Consider the following 18034-nt stretch of genomic DNA (forward strand, 5'->3'; position numbering starts at 1 on the left):
TCCCCGCCCTCTCCCCGCCCCGGGGGCGCTTTATAAGCTCGGCCCGAGGGCGAACAGAGAAAGCGAGTGTCCCTTTCCCGCCCCCGGCCGGTGCCGTCTGCCGCTCCCCGCGCGCCCCGCGCCCAGACCCCCCGCGCCCCCTCCGCGCGCTCTCCCGCTCGGCGCCCGCCCCGTCCCGACCCCCCAGCGAGCCCCGCCGCCATGGAGCGCTGGCCCTGGCCGTCGGGCGGCGCCTGGCTGCTCGTGGCTGCCCGTGCGCTGCTGCAGCTGCTGCGCGCAGACCTGCGTCTGGGCCGCCCGCTGCTGGCGGCGCTGGCGCTGCTGGCCGCGCTCGACTGGCTGTGCCAGCGCCTGCTGCCCCCGCTGGCCGCGCTCGCCGTGCTGGCCGCCGCCGGCTGGATCGCGTTGTCCCGGCTGGCGCGCCCGCCGCGCCTGCCCGTGGCCACTCGCGCGGTGCTCATCACCGGTGAGTGCGCGCGACGCGGAGCGCGGGGCGGGGGGACTCCCAGGTTCGAGGGTGGGACGGGACACGCGGCGGGCCCCCCGCGGGCTCGCCGAGGCACGGCGGGACCCCGAGCGCGGGCGCGGGAGCGGCTCGTCCCCCCGGGGGTGCACGGGGAGCGAGCCAAGTAGGAAGCAGCGGGCGTCGCCGCGAGTCCGCCGAGCTAAGCTACCTGCGGCCGGGCTGGCTGCGGGGAGGCGAGCACGGGCCAGGAGGCAGCGGCGGGCAGGTGCGCGGTGCAAAGTCGTGGCTGAGGAGGAGGGGACCTCTTGGAGTTTGCGGTTCATGCTCGCCCTTCCCGGCGAGCGGAGTCTTCGAAGACTCGGCAAGTTCAGCGAGCCGCCGGTCCCCCCTTGAACTCTGCCGGCACCCCCACGTGGGATGCCATCACCCGCCGGCGCGGGAGGCACTCAGAAGAGGAATCAGGACCCGCCACCCTGAGGTCCAGAAGAGGTGGGGGGCCACTGTGAGAGGCAGCCGGGCACTCCGCTGCCCCTCAGAGCCCACCACGCACCCCAAACTGTGGAGGCAGCCGTCCACAGCCTGCACCCCAGCACCCCAGCCCTGGCCCTCCTGCCCAGTGCCCAGGAGGTCCTGGAGTGTGGGGCTCAGGTGCTTGGGGCCGCCTGGCGGAGCTCCCTTTGTCTGGAGCGGGGAATAAATCTGTCACCAGAAGGAGGGAAGGGGAAGGGGGGCTGAGGCCCCGCCGGAAGTGGGGAGGGGGAGAAAGGCCAGGGGCCACCGGCTCCATTGAAGGGGGAGGGGCCGGCTCATCTCTTCCCCCAAACCCCTTGGTTTGGGGCAGGTGTTCGGGTCTCTACTCTTGCTGGGGACCTGAGCTGAGGGGCTGGGACCCTAGGAACCTCAGTCCAGCATCCCCCTCCCACGCTTGCCCCCACATGGTCACATGAAGCCGGGAGAAGGTCCCGGAGGTGACCATCCTTGAACCGGGCCTCAGAGGATGAGCAGAGGGGTGGCGTGTGGAAGGTGTTTGGGATCAGACAAAGGGTGTGGGACAAAGGCTTGTGGCGGGAACAGACATGGTCTGGTCAGGGGACACTCAGTAACCAGACTGGCCACTAGGGCGTGGTGGGATGGGACGTGGTTTCTTCGGGAGGGGCCTTGAATGCCAAACAAGGGGCCAGTCTGCTGCGGGTGGAGGTGGGCGTGAGGTGGCACAAGTGGTGTGGCTTCCGCCAAGGTGAAGCAGGGGCTCCCGGGAAGGACACCCCAGTTTAAGGAGCAGCGGGAAGCCTCCGGGACTGTTTCAGGGCTTGAGGAAGAAAAACTGTAAGATGTGTGAATGAAGCAGGAACGAGGTGTTGGGGTGTGTGTGTGTAGAGGCAGCTCCCCTTCTGGAGGCTGAGTGCAAGGGGAGAGGCAGGGCCTCCTATGACTCAGTTTCCCGGGGTCTCTGGTTAGGAGGGGAAAGGTTGCTCAGCCCACCCGGGAGAGCCTCCGGGAGCCAATGGGGTTTCCTCTCGCAGGCGGAATGCAGGCAAGTGAGTGACCAGGTCCTGCCCCACCTGCCGGGAACACTAGGTCATCTTCCCGCAGGGCTGCCAGCCCCCACCCCCGCCCCACCATTGCTCCTGAGCACCACAAACCTTCTCCAGCAGCTCAGTCAGGGGCCCAAGCTTGGGCTGGGTGACTGGGTGCACCGATGGGTGCCAGAGTTTTCCCCGGCAAGTGGGAGGTCTGCACCCGAGTCTGAGCGTGCACAGGTGAGCGTGAGGGCGGGTCAGGCCTGGCGGGCCCTGGGGCCACAGCTGAGACTCTGGGAAGCCTCAGTTTCCCTGCAAAAGGTTCATCTGCTTGTGGAGGGAGGTTAGGCAAGTGGACACACACACACACACACACACATGCGCTTGCTCCCCTCCCCCAGCCCCTCTCCTCCAGGAAGGACCCCTGAGCCTCCGGGGCTGGCTGGCAGGCCCCAGACACACAAAGGCAGCCTTGCAGCCCCCTGCCCAGCTTTGTTCCCAGCCTCAGCAGAGGGGGCGGAGCTGATGGGGAGGGGGTGCTGGGGCTTCCGGTCTGCTGCCACTGCTCAGCAGGACCACCAGGGCTGGGGGCCGGGCTCCAGGAGCCCCCTCCCCCTGGCCAGCCGCCTGTGGCGCCAGGATCAGAATGGGAACAATCAAGGAAGCAGGAGCTTATCGGACCCCCACTCGGGCTCTGCCTGCCTGGGGGCTCCTCTCTGCACACAGCAGACCGGAAACTAAGCCTGGAGAATGGTAACTGACCTGAGGTCAGGCGTGGTGAGTGTGGGGAGGGGTCCAGTCGCTCCCCATCACCGTTCCAGAGCTGGGGCCCTGTGGTGGGCTCGGAGCTGCTGTGTGGAGGAGACCCAGCTTGCCTGGAGCCCGGAGGCATGGTAGGGGGTGTTGAGGCCCAGGGGTGGGAGTGGGTGTGCACTGGAGAGGGCCTGGATGGTGGAAGCAGAAGGCTTGAGCTTCATCCTGATGGCAGGGGTTGGGGGTGGGGGTGAGGAGCCTTGGAGGTTTCTAGGGGCTGAGTGAGGCTGTCGTGCTTTGGAAAGAGCCGCCTGGATGCTGAGGTAGAGAATGGCCTGAGCACCCACCGCAGGGGTGGCCGTGGTGGCAAGTGTGGTCAGGAGAGACCCCCAGGCTCCCTGAGCACCCCTCAGGAGACCCTCCAAAAGTGAGGGTAGAGAATAGATTCCCGGGTACAAGGTGAGATAGACAAAAGCCAGGGCTCTCTCCGCATCCAGGTGAGAGAAGGACGTGAGTGGAGGCCAGCAAGGGGCAGGCCGGGCACTGACCGGGCCAAGTCCTGGAGGTACTGCCTGAGTGACGTTGGGGGGCGGGCACTGCCCACGGCTAGGTCTCTGTCCTCATCAGTAAAGTGGGTCTCCACAGGCCGTGGCCAGCATGCAGGAATCAGGGCAAAGTCTCCCAGAAAAGGGCCTGGGGAAGGAGGGGGCACCACTGGCTGCTGGCGAGGGTCAGGGGCCTGAGTTGGACCCTGGTCAGCGTGTGGGGTTGTCTTGGGCTGAACCGGGCCATGGCAGGAGTTCACTGACGGTTCTGCTTGGGCCAGGCTGTGACACCGGTTTTGGCAAGGAGACGGCCAAGAAGCTGGACGCCATGGGCTTCACAGTGCTGGCCACGGTGCTGGAGTTGGAGAGCCCCGGGGCCCTGGAGCTGCGCGCCTGCTGCTCCTCGCGCCTCAAGCTGCTGCAGATGGACCTGACCAAGCCTGAGGACATCAGCCGGGTGCTGGAGTTCACCAAGACCCACACCAGCAGCACCGGTCAGGGGCGTGGGGGGGAAACCAGGCGGGCGTGAAGGTGGGGACCCAGGAGGGGGACTGGAAGGCCATCCCCAGCATCCTCCTCCTGCTCCCCGCCTGCAGGCTTGTGGGGCCTGGTCAACAATGCTGGCCACAATGATGTCGTGGCCGACGTGGAGCTGTCCCCGGTGGACACTTTCCGCAACTGCATGGAGGTGAACTTCTTTGGCACGCTCGAGCTAACCAAGGGCCTCCTGCCACTGCTGCGTCGTTCCCGGGGTCGCATTGTGACCTTGGGCAGCCCGGCAGGTGAGTTTTCCCCGCCCCCACACACCACCACCACCAAAGCAGAGCCAGAGCCAGTGGGGAGCAGGGAGACACCCCCCCCCACTCCGGCCCTGACCAAGCTGCCTGCCGCGACCCTCCTCAGGAGACATGCCGTACCCCTGCCTGGCAGCCTACGGCACCTCCAAAGCCGCCACGGTGCTGCTCATGGACACCTTCAGCAGTGAACTGCTGCCCTGGGGGGTCAAAGTCAGCGTCATCCAGCCTGGCTGCTTCAGGACAGGTGGGGACCAGGTGGAAGGGGGCGTGAGTGGGGCTGCGAAAACGGGATGGGGGGGCATGGATCAGAGAGGTGGGGAGGGGGTCGCGGCTCCCCTGCCGGCCCCACAGGACCCTGCCACGCCTTCCCCAGAGTCTGTAAGGAACGAGGGCCGCTGGGAGGAGCGCAAGGACCTGCTGCTGGCCAACATGCCGCGGGAGCTCCTGCAGGCCTATGGCAAGGACTACATCGAGCACATGCACGGCCAGTTCCTGCACTCGCTGCGCCTGGCCATATCGGACCTCAGCCCGGTCGTCGATGCCATCACCGATGCGCTGCTGGCAGCCCAGCCACGTCGCCGCTACTACCCGGGCCGCGGCTTGGGGCTCATGTACTTCATCCACCACTACCTGCCCGAGGGCCTGCGGCGTCGCTTCCTGCAGACCTTCTTCATCAACCCCTGTCTGCCGCGGGCGCTGCGCCCTGGACAGCCCGGCCTGACCCAGGCCCAGGATGCAGACCAGGACCCAGAACCAAACCCGGGCCCTCCCCCTGTGGCAACCTGGTGAGCAGCGGGCACCGGGAAACCCCACTGCTCCAGCCAAGGCGGTCCCAGGGGTCCCCGGCGGCGCCCCTCCCTGGGGCCGGAGTCCACAGGCCCCTCACTCAGCCCACGGCCAATGAATGCCCAGGCTGGGCTGGGTGAGACCAAGGCTGCTGCTTCCTGAGCCCAAACACCCTCCTGGCTGCCGGGCTCCATGTGCAACTCAGCGGGCGGCTGTGGGGGAGCCCACACAGGGCCCCGTGACTGTGGGCAGGTCCGACAGACGGTGTTGCTGCCCATAACGGAGTGACTGGGAAGATGGGGACCCCACCCTCAGGACTCCTTCTTGGCATCGGTGCCTCAGTGCTGTGATTCGAAGGGTGAACCCCGTTTCTTGAATGGCTCAAGAGTGAAGGCCCCGGCAACACGACTCCAAGCCCCTGTGCCCCAGGGAGGTGGTTTGATGTACTTGCCCAATGGCCGCTTTTCAAATAAAAGATATTTTTATTTCTCCTAGACCCAGGGAAGAGGTTGTGTGGGAAGGTGCCTGCCTGGACACTGCCGAGGATACCCCAGAGATCGGTGCGGTGCCCCAGCTCTGGGCACTGGCCTCAGCCCCTCGAAAGTTTGACATTCTGCTTGATGGCTGGGGGATGGGACGATCCCGGTCCAGGGTTTCTGAGGGCAGAGGGCCCTCCACAGGCCGGGCAGCGCTTCTAGAAGAAGGGGCTGTGGTGCTACGCCGGAGTGGCCTCTCCCCGAGGGACGCGGAGCTGCGGCGAGGCTTTACAAAGGAGACAGTGGACAGCCAGGCTTCGGGGACAGTTTATTGTCTCGGGGAGGGGGCTGATGAGCTACTTCTCCCAGGCACCCAAGGACACCGCTGCTCTGTCTGCTGGGCCACAGCACGGGTATGACCCCCAGAAGGGAGCGGAGGGACACACTGTTCCAGGGGTCCTCAGGTTAGGGAGGGACACAACAGTGACCACATGCTTCTCAGACACACCAGTGGCCATGACCGGGGCTGAGGGGCCTCCGTGCTCTGGAGGTGGGGGTTGGTCCATCCTGGGAAGGGGAGCGGGTGCTCAGCCCCTCTGCAGCCCAGGAGCAGTCTCAGAGGGGGGTGGGGGGGATGCTGGGCCGCCACGAGGACGGTGTGTCCCCCGGACCGAGGCAGCACACGCCACACACACACACACACACACACACACACACACACACACACACACCAGGGAGCCGCGGCGCTAGAAGATGGGGATGTAGTTGTCGATCTTGGCGCGGTGGCGCTGGGCGATGCACTCGGCGATCCACACGATGTTCCGACACTCCTGCTCCTTGAGCTTCACGAAGGCATAGAACACCCCGAAGTGGAACTGGTTCAGGAAGGCCAGCTTGTTCAGCTTCACCTGCGGATAGAGGCGGCTGTGGCCGTTGGCTGCGGGGCGGAGGTGGGGCCCGGGTGCCACCCTCCCGCGCCGGCAGGCCGGGCACGCACCTCATGTTCGAAGAATCTGTCCTCCAGCGTCTTGTCTCCGGGGTTGCTGCCTGCGCCCTCGAAGAGCAGCTTGTACTCCTGCGCCAGGGTGGGGTGGGGGACAGCGGGAGGGTGAGGGTGCTGCGGGCTCGGGGGTGGCTGATGCCCCCCGCCTGCCGATGCCCCAACACTCACCGGATAGTAGTCGGCCACGTTCTTGACCTGCTCGTAGTCGTCAGCCCGAGCCAGCTGGGCCAGACCCTCAGGGTAGAGCCGCCCGCAGTGCGGGAAGAGCTTGGCCCGGTCCTCCTTGGAGAGCTCGGTGCCAAAGGAGTTAATGGTGATGATGAAAGCGCGGCGGTCAGCTTCGAACTGCAGGGCACAAGTAGGCTGGTGAGTGGACAGGGCGACTCGTGGGACTAGCAGGGGCTGGAGGGCAGGCGGGCGGGCACTCACCTCCAGGATGGGGCACATGGCATCGGCCGTGGTCCCGCCCAGCAGGGTGCAGAACTTGTAGAAGGACTCCAGGTAAGCCTGTGCGGAGCAAGGGGCCTGCTCAGCCCTGGTGGGGACACTGGGGTGTCTGCCAGGCCACCCACAACCCCCCACCCCCGCCAGCCTCCCTTCCCTTCCCTGCCCTTTGATGGTGAGTCCAAACCTCATGGACCGACCAGGACAGCCTTCAAATGCTAACTGAATAGCACAGACTCAACCCATCAAGGAGGGACCGCAGTCCTGGCTGACCGACTGCTTCACAGAGCCTCAGATGGGCTAATGAGAACAGGTGACTCCCGAGGTCCAAGGTGCCCTCTGGGCTCCCCCCCCTACCCCCACCCTGTCTGAACACTTCCTCCCCTGGCCCAACTAGCTCCAAGGCATCAAACTGCCAGTGCGGGACCAGAGAGACAGAACAAGGCCAACCACAGCCCAATCCCTGGCACTGCATATGGTCCCCTGAATGCCACCAGGAGTGAACCCTGGGCACAGAGCCAGGAGCAAGCCCTGAGCACAGCCAGGTGTGGCCAGAAACACCCCCACCACCCCTACAAGCTGCACTTCCTGCTAGGGATGGTCACGGTGACCTGGGGCACTGACCCTGCGCTGCTCTTCCGCCCCAGCAAACTCCATGTGCCACACAGGAGACAGGGAAACCAGGCGCCAGGTGCTCCAAGCACATAGTTGGAACCAGCCAGGTAGGGGTGTCCTTCCCCACACCCCTCCACGTCAAGGAAGGAGGGACAGGGCTAGTGGCAACGGTCACATGGCTCAGCCAGGTGTGACGGACAGACAGGTTGTCAGTCTGCAGCCTGTCCCCGGATCACCAGCTAATGCGGGCCCCAGTGGATACCAGATGAGACCGGACCTGAGGCGGCTACTGGGTGAGAGGAAATGCAAGTTTCGGCTAGGTCAGGAGTAAGAGGACCCCAGACCCCAGTACAGAAGTTCCCCAGGAATCAGCGGGCTCGGGCAGCACAAGCAGCTGCTTGGAGGCACCTCAGTCACTCGAGAACAGTCCCATGCCTTACGCCTTCCTCGTGGCCAGCTAAACTGGACCTAGGGTTCCTGATACTCCCATCTGCCAGCCTTCTGCAGGTCAGACCTGGAGAGGGTCCCCGGAGAGGCCCACCCCAGGAGGCCCAGGCTCTGTCGGAGATTCAGGCAGCTGAAGGAATGACCTGACCCTCCAGGCCCAGTTGGAAAGGTCACCCCCCCACACACACACCTGTCCCGGGGAGCTGGCCAGCCCATGGCTGTGGCACCAGCTGCCTACCGTTCCCCCACCAGGCGGCCGAGGGTTCCACCTAATCTCCCATCTGTGGTCACTGGGCTGGGACGCCACCCGACTGGCGAGTGGGCCTGGCACGGGGCCCACAATGCTGAAGCGGTGCTCGTGAGCTGGTGCCCAGGCAGCCCTCACCAGCCGCTCCAGCTAAAACCAGTTAAATCTGGGCAGGGTGTGGGTGAGGCTGGTGGGGGACTGCCGCACCCCTCACCCAGTGTCAGGGCAGGGAACCCGGCAACGGGCCGGCGGGGCGGGCGGAAACCAGGAGCGCGCATGGCCCGGCTCTCCCTGTTAGCGGGCTGCTGACCGCCGAGAGCCCCGTGGGGCTGCTGATGCCTCTGGCACCCCTCTTCCAGCTCCCACTGGAGCTACGGGGCACTTCCTGCTGATCTCCGCTCCTGCCCACGGACCCACAGGTAACCACCAAACCTGACCTGGGGCTGGGGCACGTGTCTGTACACTAACCGCCTGGGTTTGACTCCTAGCACAGTTCAGTGTTCTGAGCACCACCAGGTGTGGTGCCCCCGTGGTCCCAGAGCCGGGGGCCACCCTGTGCTGTGCTGCCCTCTCTACCCAGGCTCCAGGACTGCCCACCCCAACTACAGAGCCTGCTCCCCCCCACCCGGGTCCCCTGAAAGCTTGCCGGTGAGCTCCGACCAGGCCAGGATGAGACCCTCACAGCCAAGAGCCAGTAGACACGGTGCTCAGGGCTCCCACACGCTTCCAGCCAGGCCATTAACCAGCCTCTGCTCGAAGCCTGGCCCCCTTGGATCCATGCTCCTGGCTGCAGTCCAGCAGGAGACCTGGCACCAGGGCCCAGTCTGTCCCAAATGACCCTTCCTTGGCTCCCAGCCCTGCCTTTAACGGCTCTGGGATGCGGCAGTGGACCTTGGCATCCCAAGCCCCCTCCAAGGGTCACTAGAGTGCGCTGCTGCCTGGCGGGAAGCAGAGGGAGTGAGGACCCAGGCCGGTAGGGACAGAGCCTTCAGGCAAGGCACCTCGGAAGGGCGGGGAAGACCTGATGGCCCTGGGCGGGTCCCTGCCTCCACCTCCCCACCCGCACACTGATCTGCCTCTCTGGCAGCGGCCCAGGTCAGGGAAGCCGGAGGGCCATGGCCTGGGTGGTGGCCCGTGACCCTCCTGGCTGCAGGGCGCGTGACGGTGCTGAGCCAGCTCTGACAGGCCAAGCGGGCACCAGCCACTCCCGCAGATCTTATCCATCCGCCTCGGGGCGCTGCGTGGCAGAGAACTTGTTGGGTGCAGCCGCGCGCCCATTGCCCAAGCCAGGAGTGAGAGGATGAGCTCCCCCTGCCCCGGCCCCCCCGGAGGGGAGCCCGTGCAGCTGTGAACCCAGCCCGGCACCCCACATAAATCACAGCCCGCCCCGCCCCGCCCGCGGGGGGCGCACCTTGTAGAGTGTGTTTCGGATGATCTCGATGTTCATCTCGTCGAGGTCCTGCTCGGAGATGCAGTCCTGGAAAAAAGCCGCTGGGGAGGGATGCAGGGGGGAGAGGTGAGGGCTGGCCCTGGAGTGGCCTAAGCACAAATCCCGCAGCGTTCAGCTGCCCCGCTGGGGCTCGAGAGGGGGCCCCCGTCACCCTCTGCACATGTGGCCCCTTTGGCTGGGGCCTGAGGGTGCCCAAGTTGGCCTGGGCTGTGGCTCTTGAAGTGGCAGAAGCATACTGGGCCCCGCACGCTGACCTGGACTTCTCCCACCCTTCCTGCTCCTAAAATTGATTTATAAAGGCGGCGGCTGGCCACAGCATGATCTAATCACCGCTGGGGCAGACCCAAACTCCAGCCATGCCAAAGACAGGCTTGCATAAGAGGCCGGGACATCCTCCCTCTGTGCGGGGCGCTGTATACTTGGGGCGCAGTGCCCACTCTGCTACACACCCGCAAACCAGCCTCCTCCTCCTCAGACTGTGGTGGGCATGGGCCAGCAGGGCCAGGGGACCTCCATCGGGCTGAAAGCAGAGGCTTGGCCGGCAGACGCCCCCGCCCCGGGCGCTGGCAGACACCCTGCTTTGTCACAGCCCAGAGTGAGCTCAGCATCCCTGCAGGAGCCAACCACAAACGCAGCCAGCAAGGGTGCGCGCAGCGGGTCAGCCCCTGAGAGCCGGGTCCCTGCAGTTGGCGGGGATAGGGCCGGGAGCGGGGCCGCAGCACCTTCTCCCCGTCTGCAGCAGGCCTGAGTCTGTGCTGCTTAGGCGCCGCCCTACAGGAAGCTCCCAGCGCGCCTTCCTTCCTTGACCTCTGACACAGCCCCGCATCCTGCTGGCCACAGCCTGCCTGACCCCGGGGCCTGGCCTCAGTGGGCGCCAGCACAGTTGTCTGCAGCCTGCTGGGGCCTCCCGGGAGCCGGAGCTCCCAGACCCAGAGCGCGCCAGGCCTCCCGGTCTGCTCTGCTTGGGCTCAGGCCTCTGGGTGAGGGGCAGGAGCAGTGGGAAGAGGCAGGTAGGCAGGTCACCGTGGCCGCGAGGGGGGCGCACTGCTGTCTGATGCCCATCCCCAGACAAGGCTTACCCAGGGGTGTGTCCACCAGGATGGCGTTGTAGAGCTCGGCGGGGGTCTGTGCAATGTTCACGGCCTCCATCTGCTCGAAGCTGCCCAGGGGGTGGCACTTAGGCACGAGCTCGGTGATGGAGCGCTGGTGCAGGGTGCCTGTGATGAGCAGGATGACGTTGTCGATCATGTAGCTGTAACTGCAGGGTGCACATGGCGGGGCAGCGGTCAGGGGGTGCCGGGGCTGGCAGCGTGCCCCCACCGTGCCCGATGTCCCTGCATCGAGGGACCACAGAGCAACTCCCTGGATTCCGCTCCCTGCCTGAGGGCACAGGACAGACATGGCCCTTCCCTGGGGGGGAGGTGGGTTTTGTGAGACACAGGCCGCTACCCTGCCGTGGGAGCAGCTTGGGGACTCGGAGGTTCGGGGTATCGGAGGCGAGCCCGGGCACGGGGTGTGCTGCGGGGTGCCGGCTGCATCTGCACTCGAGGAACAGAGCTGGCGTGGCTGGCAGGGCACTGAGCCCGGCGGGCGGGAGGCCAGTGCGGGCCCTACTGCCTGTGTGCGGGGTGCAAGGGCCCGGGCGCCAGAGGCAGGCGGGAGGGCATGGTCCAGTCAGGGCCATCCTGGCTGCTGGGTGGGGACAGAGGGAGAGCAAGTGGGCAGAAGAAGGGAGACCAGCTTTGCAGGGAAAGGCAGGAGAGGAGCCAATGGGATAGGGGGTTGGGGGGGAGGTCCCCAGGGATCAAAGGCCAGGTGAGGTCAGTTGGAGCCTCCCTGCACAGCCCCCTGCCAGTGACCAAGCACCGCCCTCTTCGTTCAGGCGCCATGCCAGGGTCTGCAGGCAGCAGCGGGCCGCGACGACCTGGAGGAAGCCCAGAGACCTGCCCGCGGCTACGCTCGGGTCAGCGCCGGGGCCGAGGCCACATGGCACAGGGAAGCAGAGGACGCGCTCAGCTCAGCACAGCTCAGGCTGCAGGAGCCACGGCCACCCTCCAGTGTGGCCCCAGGACTGGGCACCAGGGAGCCGCTGAGGACAAAGCTCCCAGTCTGGGCCCCGAGAAGCTGGGGGGGAGGGGAGGGGCGGGGGCTGCTGCCCTGAGCTGGACAAGGAGCTCCAAGCCCTTCCCTCGGCTGCTCATGGTGACAGATCCTGTGCCGTCCGTGCTGAGGCCGTGCAGGAAGACCCCCGGGGCGCCTGTGGCCCCAATACCGAGACAAAGGGAGCAGGTGGGGACCCGGGGCCACTGGGGGAGCTCCCACAGGGCCCTCCAGGAAGGCGGTTAAAGGAAGCAGCCAAGGCGCCTGTCCTGACCTGACCTCCCACCCTGTCCTGACCTGACCTCCCACGCGCCATGCGCCCCCACCCCCCAGTTCCCGCCCGGCACCCTGTGGTGACCTCTGCTCTCCTGGGCCAAGGGCCAGGCAACTGCCCTTTCTCCACCCCAATCCGGCTGGGTTGGCCACAGGATGTGCACCGGGATGGTCCCCTCCCGGACGGAGGTCTCAGGCAGTGGCTTACTGCAGCCCGTGCCCTTGACCCCACGGCACTGCTGGAGACACTGCGGGGACAGTTCTTGGCACCCAAGCACCCAAGGCTACAGAATCCCCAGCCCCCCCGGACTCCTGTGGTCCAACGGACCCAGAGTCACGGTCCCCCAGAGCCCCGCTGACAGAGTGCCAGGCCTGCCCCTTCCTCAGTGCCTGCCCACACTCGGCCATGGCTCCACCCTCCCGCCCTGCCCTCTCTCCCCGGGGGTTTCTTTATGGTGATGACAGGAGGGGGGGGGTCAGGGGTGAGGTGGCTCCCCACAGTGCTCGCAGGACCATGAAGTAAGAGGGCTGAACCCAGGGCTGGTGCTGAGCACGTGTGCCGGCCCCCTGAGCTATCACCCAGGCCTGGGCAACAGGCCAGGTACAATGTACCTTTCTGCTGCTGTTGCTGTTGGGGCCACACCCAGCAGTGATCAGGACTTATTCCTGGCAGGGCTCAGGGGACCATGCGGCTTCTGGGGCTCGGACCCGTGTTAGCCAGATGCAAGACAAGCGCGCCCTACCCACTGTACTATCGCTCTGCCACTCCCCGACACGATGTGCTTTTTGGCCCTAATGGCAGATGGGCAACTGGCAATAGGACTCCATGGCTGCCCCGAAACGCTCTTGCTACAAACCCAAACTTGGTGCCAAGGAAAAATGCCCAGGGCGTGGGTTAAGACCCTGTCACTTTCCAGGGCTCTCCTGACAGCCAGGCCTGGGAATCCTCTGCTGCAGGCATGTCCCTGCCCCCCCAGGCCACGGCAGCAGCGACTGCTGCTTCCCTACACCCCGGAGGGCCTGAGACCTTTCTGGGGGTGGGGGGGGGGAGAGGAGACACCGTAGGCCTGGCAGAGATGAGGCGCGCCCCACTGTCCGCTCCGTGCCTGAGGCCAAGGCCCTCGTCAGGCAGGGATGTCCTCCTCCTCTCTGCAAGCCTCGGTGGCTGCCTCCCTGGCCCCAGAAGGCCGCTCCGCCATTCCTCCCCTCATTTGGCCTTGATGGGGGAAAATGAGGTTCCAGCTGGTCAGCATCTCCCTCCCGAGGAAGACAGCTGGGGAGTGGACAGCGGCTGCCTGCCAGGCTGAAGAGGCCCTCGCGGGGTGGGAGTGGGGTAGTCTATCTCCTCTGCCCAGAGGCCCTCCAAGACTCAGCTGGGGCGGAGCTGAGCTAGCCTCTTCCTCCGAGAAGTCTCCTGAGCCCCTAGCTCAGCCCGGGACCACTGCCGGGCCCTTTGGCGCCACCTGCTGGGAGCAGCCGCGAGGGCATCCGGGTTCCCACCCCTGGGCCCAGGCCAGGCAGGAGGCTGCAGTGCCCAGGGTAGGAGGCCCCCTGGCAATCTGTGCACCCGCAGCTCTGGGACTCAGCTGTGCCTGGTCCTATCTGGGGGCCGCGGCGTGGGAAGGGAAGTGACCTCAACTGGGGCCTCGGCTCACCCCCCGCCAAGCCTCAGTTATCAGCTTGACTGAGAGCAGACCAGGGCAGGGTCACTCTGTGAAATCCTGCCCCTGCCCAGAGGTCCAGCTGTTCTCCCGTGACCTGAAGAGCCGCTGCATGCTCTTCCCAAGAGCAGGATCCTGGTCTTGGATGAGTTCAAGCCCAGAACCCAGAATCAGGAGCCCCTGTGGCTGCACGGAGAACGGCGAGGGGCGGGGGGGCAGGAAGGCTCAAGGGGACCCAACAGGGCCCAGGGCGGGAGGGACATGTCCTGGGGAGAAGGGCAAAGAGGCCCCCAGAACCACGTGTGGCCACTGTCCTGGCCCAAGGACAGCTCCTTCCGAAGTCCGCAGCACACTGGCCCTCCTCACCGAGGCTCTAGGTACAGGAGAAACCTGGGGCCTTGGCTCCCCCAGGGATGCAGGGAAGTGCCCTCACCACGAGCACAGACCAGGCTCGCATCCCCCACAGCCACTCCCTGGCCCCCTCTGGGCCTGATCCCCGAGGAGAAACCATCCCAGAAGGGCCCCAGCAAGGCCCCTCAGATACCAGAGAGGCTGGAGAGGGTCCATCCCGTGACGGCATGGAAGCTGGGCCTGTGACCAACTCCGTGTGGCCCACTCAAAGCACATGGCACGCCACATACTCTGGGGACTCTGTTCACTCAGGGGCCTGCTGCCCCCCACCAGAAAGGGCCTCCACTCTGGCCACTCACATTCCCAAGAAGCCCCTCTAAGCTCCCCCCGTCCTCAATCCTGGAGACCTTTCAACGCGGGGAGCCTCCTGGGGCCCCTGGCTCCTTTGGGGGAGCTGCCCACTGGCCTCTCCCAGAGCCGTCTCCCCTGGAGAGAGCCACAGCAGGTATGGGTCGGGCACATGGCCAGCACGGACAAATGCCAATGGACCTGATCACAAGGCCTCAGTGAGCAGGACTGGCTGCAATATGGGGTGACCGCGCTCCGAGGGACACAATAGGCGACACGGGTGGTAGACTGGTCCCTGCTGTCTCTGCAGGGGGCGGTGGGTGGGCTCTAGAGAGAAGGTGGCGGACACGCTGGGCAGTGCTGCAGGCTTCTTGACTCTGGGCAGCGGAAGTGGGGGAGGGTGCCTGTGGGCGGGAGGCACCTCGAGGCTGGGGGGCTGCCAGCCAGGCGGGACCACGAGACGGGCAGCCAAGAGAGCTGTGGATGCTGGCGGAGGAGCTCGAATGACCGACTGGGGAGCCTCAGCGGCGGGGGAGGGAAGTGGGGACTGAGGGGCAGTGACAGGCAAGAGGCCGGGCCCAGTGTCCCGTGGAGTCCTGAACTGCGTCCCCCGGGGACAAGAGAGGGGCCCGGGAGAGAGGGGCATCTGCTCAGGGCAGGTGGTGACATGGAGAGCCGAGAGGAGGTCAGAGGGACAATGACCCACTTGGGCCACGGGCCAGGCGGCCGCCGTCCCAGCCACAGCTGACACGTGGCTGCTTTGCTTTTCCCGAGCGAGGGGCCGCGAGCCCCACTCACCCGTGAACTGAGGGGCGGGAGGGGACAGGCCCCAGGACAGCATCTGGCTGCTTGAGCGCACGCGGTGCTGGCAGCCAAACTCCAGCAAAGAGCTGGCGCTGCGTGCGGCTCAGTCACGCTCAGGCCCTCTCCGGTTTCAGGGCCTGGCAGGTCGGAGACCCAGTCTCAGAGGGCAGCGTGTCACGTCCGGGGCCATCAATGCAGGCGGGTGGCCAAGGGAGCAGCAGCTAGATGGCATCTGCCCTTTGACCCCTGACACGGAGCCAAGTCTCTGGCCAGCCAACTGTAAAGGCTAAACATGACCCCCAGGAGCTGAAGGTGCCCGAGCAAACAAGGTGAAGGTTGGGCCCGGCAATAAAGGCGCTGCTTCCGGGTGTGTGCCCAGAGCTGGCTGAGGAGCAAGGGACACAAAGGCCCAGGCCAGAGGCAGACTGGCAGATGAGGCCCCGCGGGAAAATCCACCCCCACCCCCAGCCTCCGGAGCCCAGCAGGACCAGGAGGCTGTCCCCCGACCGGTGAGAACCCGTGCCCACCTGAGGGTGGCAGCCCTGAGTGGGCGGGGGCTGGCAATGGCAGTTCCAGGGGAGGGTGTGGGGTCAGGCCAGCATCCGGCACCACCCCTGCAGGCACGGGAAGGGATGGGGGACCAGAGCCCTAGAACAGGGGCTGCGGTCAAGGGCTGGCAGAAGCTAGTGAGTGGCCGAGGGTCCCACACGCACAGTCCTACTGACCCCTGCAGATCACTCACACGAGCCAGCCCTGCAGCCTCTGCCGGCCCCGGGGCTGCTCTCCCCGCCCCCCCCCCGCCGGAGCCCCACGGCCCCCGCTGCAGGCTCAGGGCCTCGGCTTAGCTTCTCCTGGGGCTTAGGGGATGCTCCTGGCTGAGGGGGAGGGGCAGGCTTTCAGCCCCAGACACAGAGATGCGGGCAGAGTTGGAGGAGCCTGTCTCAGTGCTCGAGCCATGCCCGCACAGAGCCCGAGGTCCCCAGGCGTATTCCGCGGGGGCGCTGCAGGACTCAGAGGTGGAGGAATAAACAGGGGTGGCCCAGTTGAAGCAGACTGCACATGGGTGGGTGGGTGGGTGGGCACTGCGGGCAGCGGGGACACACTCACGTGATGTAGTCCAGGAAGCTGGCAAGGGGCTCGTAGGCGTGGTTCCGCATGTGGCGGAACTCCACCACCATCTTCTCCTTGAGCCGGTCGTCGATGACCGACACGGTCAGCGGGGACGCCTCATTGGCCAGGAAGTTGCCATAGTCGGTGCTTTGCAGGTGCAGCTTCAGGTCTGAGAGTCAAGGAGGGACGGGGAGGGCAGGTCCTGAGTCTTTGCCAGGCCGGGTCCCGGCAGCCCAGGTTTCCGGGCCCACCTCTATCGCCCTGGCGGACCAGGGCCCACTCTCTCAGCCCAGGCCAAGGCCCTGGAGACAGGCTGGGCCCCTGGGGGTTGGCTAGTCATCGGCATGACAAGATGATCAACGCATCTCCAACCCAGGCACCACGGCCAGGACGAAGCCTCCGAGGCCCCTCTGAGGCGGGTTTGAGGATGATGCTGAGAGAATGCTGGGGCCCTGCTCTCCAGGGCCTTGGGGCTGAAGGGGCGAATCAACCCCCTGCCACCCATCCCCCCCACCCCGCCACAGCAGAAACCAGAGGGGAAGGGCAGCAAGGTGGGCCCGAGAGGATGAGGCCACAGCGAAGGGCAAGGAGGGGCAGACGGGTGACATGAGAGTTGGAGGCAGGTGGTCCTTGGCACCCGAGACCTAGAGGACAGCAGGGAGGGGACAGCGGGCACGCTGGACAGGAGGCGGGGTGCAGTGGGTTTTGGTGATGGCTGTCCTGAGTCGCCCAGCCATCGTGCCACCTCCTTGAGGTCTCGAGTCTATGGAACCTCTGCACCCCCGCCCCACCCCCACATCCCTCAGTCATCACTATCAGCACACCATGGCCCTGGTCTGTCCCCTGCCTGGCAGGTGACCATTTCTCCCGAAGCTGCCCCTCTCCAGGGCTCTCTCCCGCAAGCCCCGGCACACAGCCCCCTCACGTTTTTTTGGCGACCCCCAGAATAGGTCACATCTAGCCCCTGCAGGGGTTCTGGGGCTGCTCATTGTGGGGTGAAGACAGACGGCAGGAGAGTTTACTCCTGGACAGGGAACAGGGACACCGGCCACAGTGGCAGTACCAAGGACAGCGGGAAGGCGCGCCTCAGGCCTCCACACTCTCCCTCTAAGAGGCTGACTGGAAGGTCACGCCGGGAACGTTTCCGCCTGGAAGGCCGCGACCCTGAGCCGTTCGAGAGGGCGAGCAGGGCACCCATCCCTCCACCCTTCCACGGCGGGGGGCCTCTGAAGCCCGTCTCCTGGCGAAGCTCGTCCCAGGCGAGCTGGGTGGGATGGGGGCATTGGGGGGCACCCTTGAGGGGAGTGCAGACAGCCCTCACATCCTCTGTGGCCTGGGGGCCCTACTTGCGGTGAGACTGGCAGGTGGCCTCCACTATGACCCTACCATTCGGTCTGACTGCCCCATGGCCACTCAGGAGAGGGACAGATCCCAGGGGACACGAGGCAGAAACTCTGGCCCTTACTCCTCGGGATGGGGCACACCCTCCGCCCTCCCGAACAGGCCCCTGACCCCGCCCCTGCAGCCTGGCCCAGGCCCGTGTTCCCTGATGGCCGACCGGCCAGCCGGCACAGCCATGCAGGCTTATCCATGTGATGTGGAACCCGTGCTGATGATTCCTGCAAGATGGAGGTGGCTGGGCACAGCACAGCCCTGTTCGTTACCTTGTCAGGCTTTTTTGTTTTGTTTTGTTTTGTTTTTTTAATCCATGTCCGGGGCCGAGATCTCCAAGCCTACTCGGACTGGAGTCGAGCATCCTTCACCCAGATCCTCCAAATTCCAGTAGGCGGGGGTCACACCCACCACCTGGCCCCCTGGTGCCGTGTAATCCCATCAAC

General features: G+C 65.9%; 2 protein-coding genes across 2 annotated transcripts in view; one reads left to right on the plus strand and one right to left on the minus strand.

Annotated features, from left to right (window-relative positions):
* Window positions 1-201: 201 nt before the first annotated feature.
* Window positions 202-4870, plus strand: HSD11B2 (hydroxysteroid 11-beta dehydrogenase 2). Its single transcript, XM_056136126.1, has 5 exons — window positions 202-466; window positions 3566-3778; window positions 3881-4066; window positions 4188-4325; window positions 4455-4870. Exons 1-5 carry the CDS (start codon window positions 202-204, stop codon window positions 4868-4870), a joined length of 1218 nt encoding a protein of 405 aa, XP_055992101.1.
* Window positions 4871-5654: 784 nt separating this feature from the next.
* The window catches only part of ATP6V0D1 (ATPase H+ transporting V0 subunit d1), a 36302-nt gene continuing 23922 nt past the window's right edge, over window positions 5655-18034 (minus strand). Inside the window, exons 2-8 of the mRNA XM_056135892.1 lie at window positions 16194-16365; window positions 10629-10807; window positions 9511-9590; window positions 6776-6853; window positions 6515-6691; window positions 6341-6418; window positions 5655-6251 (exon numbers count right to left, since the gene is read on the minus strand). Of these exons, the coding sequence (XP_055991867.1) occupies window positions 6090-6251; window positions 6341-6418; window positions 6515-6691; window positions 6776-6853; window positions 9511-9590; window positions 10629-10807; window positions 16194-16365 (926 nt within the window). The 3' untranslated portion in view covers window positions 5655-6089. The remainder of the gene's footprint in view (window positions 6252-6340; window positions 6419-6514; window positions 6692-6775; window positions 6854-9510; window positions 9591-10628; window positions 10808-16193; window positions 16366-18034) is intronic.

This window comes from Sorex fumeus, unplaced genomic scaffold, assembly GCF_029834395.1.
Source record: "Sorex fumeus unplaced genomic scaffold, SorFum_2.1 ptg000122l, whole genome shotgun sequence".
Classification (NCBI taxonomy): Eukaryota; Metazoa; Chordata; class Mammalia; order Eulipotyphla; family Soricidae; genus Sorex; species Sorex fumeus.